Here is a 6,000-nt window from a genome sequence, read left to right on the forward strand (position 1 = left end):
AAAGTTTAAGGCAAAAGAGAGATTCTTAAAAGCAGCAAGAGAAAAACAATGTGTTATGTATAAAGAAACCCCCATAAGACTATGAGCAGATTTTTCCAACAGAAAATTTGCAGGCAAGAAGGGAGTAGCATGATATATTCAAATTACTGAGGGGAAAAAAATTCCAGTCTAGATTATTCTACCTGGCAGAGTTACATTAAAAATTAGAGGAGAGTTAAAGAATTTTTCCAGACAAGCAAAAGCTAAAGGAGTTCATCACCACTACATTGGCCTTACAAGAAGTATTAAAGGGACTTCTTTAAGCTTAAAGAAAAGGATGCTAATTAGTAACAACAAAACATGAAAATATGAATCTCACTGGTAAAGAAGAATAAATATATAGGAAAGGCAGTAGCCTAATCACTTAAAAAGCTAGTATGAATCTTAAAAAATAAAAGTAGTAAAACTATAACTACAGCAATGAGGGAATACATGCAAGATAAAAAGATGTGAAATATAATATCAAAAACAAAAAATGTTGAGGGGAAGAGTAAAAATATAAAGCTTTAAAATGCATTTAAGTTGTTGTCAACTTAAAGTAGACTGTTATTTATGTAAGTTGCTATATGAAAGTCTCATGATAAATACAAAAAAGATGATGAGAAAGTAAGCATTCTAAAGAAAGTCATCAAGCCATAAGAGAAGAGAGCAAGGAATGAAAGTTCCAGAGAGGAACTACAAAACAGCCAGGAGACAGTTAACTAAATGACAGTAAGTAGGGTCGCAGAGAGTAGGACATAGCTGAAGCCTTAGCACACAAGCGTTCACATACTTATTAATTATTTAAATGCAAACTAAGTTCTCTACTTAGAATACATAGAGTGACTGAATGGATAAAAAAAGTCAGTCCCATTTCTGTGTTGCCTGCAAGATATTCACTTCAGGTGTAAGGAGAGAAACAGACAGAAAGTGAAGGGATGGAAAAATGTATTTTCTGCAAATGAAAGCCCAAAGAAAGTTGGCGTAGCTCTGCTTATATCAGATAAAATAGACTTAAAAAAAAAAAGACTAATTAGAAAGAAGGGTAGTAAGTAATGATAAAGGGGTCAGTCTAACAGGATATATAACATTTGCAAATGTTTTGTTGTTGTTCATTTGCTAAGTTTGTCCAATTCTTTGAGACCCCATGAACTGCAGCATGCCAGACTTCCTTGTCCTTCACTATCTCCCAGAGTTTACTTAAATTCATGTCCTTTGGTTACAGATATTTGTGTATCTACATAAATATATAAAGCAAATAATAACAGACCTAAAGAGAAATAGGGGGCTTCCCTGGTGGCTCAGGCAGTAAAGAATCTGCCTGCAATATGGGAGACCTGGGCTCGATCCCTGAGTCAGGAAAATTCACTGGAAAAAGAAAATAGCTACCCACTCCAGTATTCTTGCTTGGAAAATTCCATGGACAGAGGAGCCTGGTGGACTTCAGTCCACGGGGTTGCAAACAGTCAGACACAACTGAGCAACTAACACTTTGTAAAGAGAAATATACAGCAAAACAGTGATAGTAGGGGACTTTTATTAAAGGCTCTTCACTTACAGTAATGGATAGATTACTAGATGGAAAATCAAGAAGGAAACATTGCCTCAAAGGACTTAACGTTGCCTCAGATGGACTTAACTACAGATTAGATAGGACATTCCATCCAAAAGCAACACAATACATTTTATTCTGATGTACACATGGCCTATTATCCAGGGTTCATCATATGTTAGATCATAAAACAAGTCTTAATAAATTTAAAAAGATGAAAATCATATCAAGAATCTTTTTCTACCAGAATAATATGAAACTAGAAATTCATTTACAAGAAGAAAACTGGAAAAATCACAGACATGTGGGAATTAAACAGAATACTATAGAACAAGCGGAGAGTCAATGAAGAGATCAGTGAAGAAATTTAAAAAAAAAAAGTACTTTGAAACAAAACTAGAAATACAACATTCGAATCTTACGGAATGTAGCAAAAGCAGTTTTAAGAGGAAAGTTCATAGTGATAAATGCCTACCTCAAGAAATGAGAAAAATCACAAACAACCTAACTTTATACCTAAAGGAAGTAGAAAAAGAAGAACAAATGAAGCCCAAAGGTAGTAGAAGCAAGGAAGTAACAGAGTGGAAATAAATGAAATACAAGCTAAGAGGACAATAGAAGAGATCAGGGTAAGAGATGGTTCTTTGAAAAGATAAACAAGATGAACAAACCTTTAGTTAGAATCACCAAGAAAGAAAAAGAACTCATGGATTCAGTTAGAAACGAAAGAGGACATTACAACTGATACCACAAAAATACAAGGGATTGTAAAAAACTACTGTGTTACTGTGTGCACTTATATGCCAACAAAGTGGACAAGCTAGAAGAAATGGATATATTTCTAGAAACATATAACCTACCAAGACTGAATCACAAAGAAATAGAAAATCTGAACAGACCAGTTACTAGTAAGGAGATTGTATCAGAAATCAGAAACCTCCCAACAAAAGTCCAGGACCAGACAGTTTTGCTGGTGAATTCTACCAGACATTAAAAGAATTAATACCATTCCTTCTCAAACTCTTCCAAAAATAAGAAAATGATGGAATGCGTCCAAACTCATTTTATAAGGCCAGCATTATATTACCCTGACACCAAAATCAGACAAGGATGCTGCAAGAAAAGAAAATTACAGGGCAGTATCCCTGATGAGCATAGATGCAGAAACCAACAAAATATTAGCAGACCAGGTTCAACAATACATTAAAGAAATTACACACTGTGATCAAGTGGGATTAATTCCAGGGATGCAAGAATGGTTCATCATCTGCAAATGAATTGATAAATCACATTAACAAAATGAAGGATAAAAATCATATAATTCTCAATAGAGGCAGTAAAAGCATTTGACAGAATTCCACGTCCACTTACAATAAAAAAATGGGTATAGATGGTATGTACCTCAACATAATAGAGGTTATATATGGCAAGCCCACATTTATCATCATAAGTGGGCATTATGCCAGGTGAAAAAATGAGACAGACAAATACACTATGATTTCATTTATATGTGGAATCTCAAATTTAAAAAAATCCAAGCTCATAGATACAGAGAACAGATTAGTTGTTGCCAAAAGGTGGGGGTTAGGGGTGGTGAGGCTTGGTGAAATAGGTTAAAGGGAGTCAAAAGTTCCAAACTTTCAGTTATAAACAAATAAGTCATCAAGTGTGTAATGTGTAGCATGGTAACTGTTGTAATATTTGAAAGTCATTAAGAGAGTAGCTCTTAAAAGTTCTCATCACATAAAAAAATTGTGTGTATATGTAACTGTGCATGATGAAGAATGTTATCTAGACTTACTCTGGTGGTTATTTCACTTTATATATAAATATTGAACCATTGTGTTGTACTCCTGAAACTAGTATACTGTTATATGTCAGTTATACCTCAGTAAAAAAATGTGTTTTGAATCTTTTCCTCTTCTCACTTTCTCCTTTCAATTTAGGGAAACAGAAGACATTTGTATTTAAATTCAAAATTGAACTTTTTTTTTTCAGATAACCATGATGATTACAGAGACTGCTCTTATGCCTTTTGCTTGTTTTGAAGATACATTGAGTCGGATGCTGTTTGGCTGGCAGCAGCAGTTTTTACCCTGTGAAAAGAAAAGTGAAACAAAAGCATCTTTCAATGGTACTGGTTCATCTACCTCAAAACCTGTAGCTAATGCTTCAGAGAAAGTTAAAAAGAAACATAGTAAGAAGACTGAGTAAATTCACTTGATGAGCTTTAGAAAGCAAAAAATTTTCTTATCTACCTGTCAGATTGTGATAAATATTTCTTGTAAATGATGTAAATAAAGATTATATATAAGAATTGGAGGTGACAAAAAGAAAGAACTTCTTTCTGTTTCAGGGAGACTGTCCCTTTCTGGATTGTAATTTTCTGAGTGTTATGAGTATATCATGTGAAATTGTTTTTCTAAGTTACATATAAAAGATTCTATTGTGATTTTTAAAAGTTTTATATGGATAAAAGAAGACTGTATTTTTAAAAAATGTTCGAAAAAGTAAACCTACTGTCATTGCAAAATAACAAAAATTAAAGTCTTATTGTTTAATCTAGATATTTTCATAAATTTTTATTTGAATCTATTTGAGTTTTAGTTTAGCAAAATTAAACTTTTATTTTCACATTACCATTATAATTCCTAGATATGAAAAACAGTTCTTGTTTAATTTTGAGTACTGGGAAGAGTAAACTTTACCTAAATCACTTTATATTATGAATGAAAATAAATTACTAGCTTATATCTCAGAAATGAACATTGTTATTTTTTGCCCACATTAAATGGAAATATCTGAAATTTAATTGTTTTCTACTAGCATTTTTCAGTGAGAATAGAATATTATTAGTCATAATCTTAAGTGTGTTTCATGCCCTTGTTTGTACTATTTCTTTTTTCTCAAAATCAGGGGCATAATTTTTAATAAGTTACTAAGTCCATGTTGCTTTGTAAGTTTTGAGGAGCTTATTTTTTTCCTCTCTCCTTAAAACACAGTAGTTTTAACTGTGGGAGAAATTCTTCACAGCATTTTGTATATTCTTAAGGATTATTTAAATTTAAAAAATTTACCTTAATGTTTACTTTCTTATGAGTACTTCTCAGTTTTCTAGTTGAATGTCTCTTACTAGTTTTACATATGTTTGTTATGTTTTAATGTACATGTACATATATTACTAATTTTATTTTACATTAAAACTAGTTACCCTTATGTGTAAATACTCAGCTCTAATGAGAATTGACCTCGGGCATCTGACAGCATCCAGCTAACTAAGAAGAAACAAACTAAAATCTTGTATGGTAGTAGTCTACTTGAGTAAAGAATGATGACGTTACATTTTGTACCTATTGGCAAAAATAATTACAATAATATAATAATAAGTAGAAAAGTTATTAAATAATGTTAAACTTTATTTTATAGTTTAAAAGTCCAGTTATAATTTTAAAAACTTTGTGACTGACATGAGTTCTTCTGCTAAGACCATGAGCCTGCATAGAGTTAGTATGTATCAAGCATTTTTGGATGACATAGAAATATTCAAATCATACTCAATTTGGAAGTCTTGGTTTTTAAAATTTTTAAAAATATATATATAAACACCAGCAGGTACTATACTTGCTAAGAAAGTTTGTTTTGAGGGGGAGGACCTTTGATAACTTTGGAATGATAAGAAGTTAATTTTTTAATAGTTAATTTTTTAATATTCTGAAAAGTCATGAAATATTTAAGGGTTCTGTGTTATATTTGATACTTTTATAGTTAACTTTTCAGAATTAAAATGTTGCTAATTACTGGCTTAGTTTTGAAGTTTGGGTTTCACTGTAATTGAAATGGCAGGAATCTTATTTTACACTTGTATTAAAGATAAACTTATTGCAATAAATTATTATTTTTATGTTTCTTTCTATTTTTCTTGATATAGGAGTATATAGCTCCTGTGGCCTTTTGGTTGATTTGATATATATCCAAATATTACTGTCTGCATGAGATATACAGACTTTATTAATCTTTTCAAGTATCCATAACCTTTAATTCAAGATTTTTAAGAGCTCTACTGGAGGACATGGCTTAGGCCTGAAACCTCCCACTATTCATGCTGCCTGCAGAGACTTGACTGGATTTGCAAAGCAGATTGTTACATTCCTTACCCAACATGTAATATGAATGAAGCCTGTGGGCCTGCTTCACACAGACAGACAGGTAGCACTGAGAAAATTAAGGTCTGGTAGGTTTTCTTAAATAAGAGGAGACGAGAAACTGGCAAGAACACGGGCTGGCTTAACTCAGTGATCTCACCCTCTAGTGAAATAAGGCCAAATTAATATCAAACTCCGATTTATCAGATTAGTCACTGTTCCTTGATGAGGGTGTAATGGCTGGTGAGGGACTCCACAGATAACGTGGAGTGAATGGACTTCAGGGAA

At 32.4% G+C, this 6,000-nt stretch overlaps 1 protein-coding gene across 2 annotated transcripts in view; it reads left to right on the plus strand.

The window, feature by feature from the left end:
* Positions 1-5,477, plus strand: part of TMEM38B (transmembrane protein 38B) — a 61,494-nt gene extending 56,017 nt beyond the window's left edge. For both annotated transcript variants that reach the window (XM_043452962.1, XM_043452963.1), the window contains one exon: positions 3,569-5,477. In XM_043452962.1, the coding sequence (XP_043308897.1) occupies positions 3,569-3,784 (216 nt within the window). In that variant the 3' untranslated portion in view covers positions 3,785-5,477. The remainder of the gene's footprint in view (positions 1-3,568) is intronic.
* Positions 5,478-6,000: the final 523 nt, after the last annotated feature.

The sequence above is a fragment of the Cervus canadensis genome, chromosome 30 (assembly GCF_019320065.1).
Source record: "Cervus canadensis isolate Bull #8, Minnesota chromosome 30, ASM1932006v1, whole genome shotgun sequence".
NCBI lineage: Eukaryota > Metazoa > Chordata > Mammalia > Artiodactyla > Cervidae > Cervus > Cervus canadensis.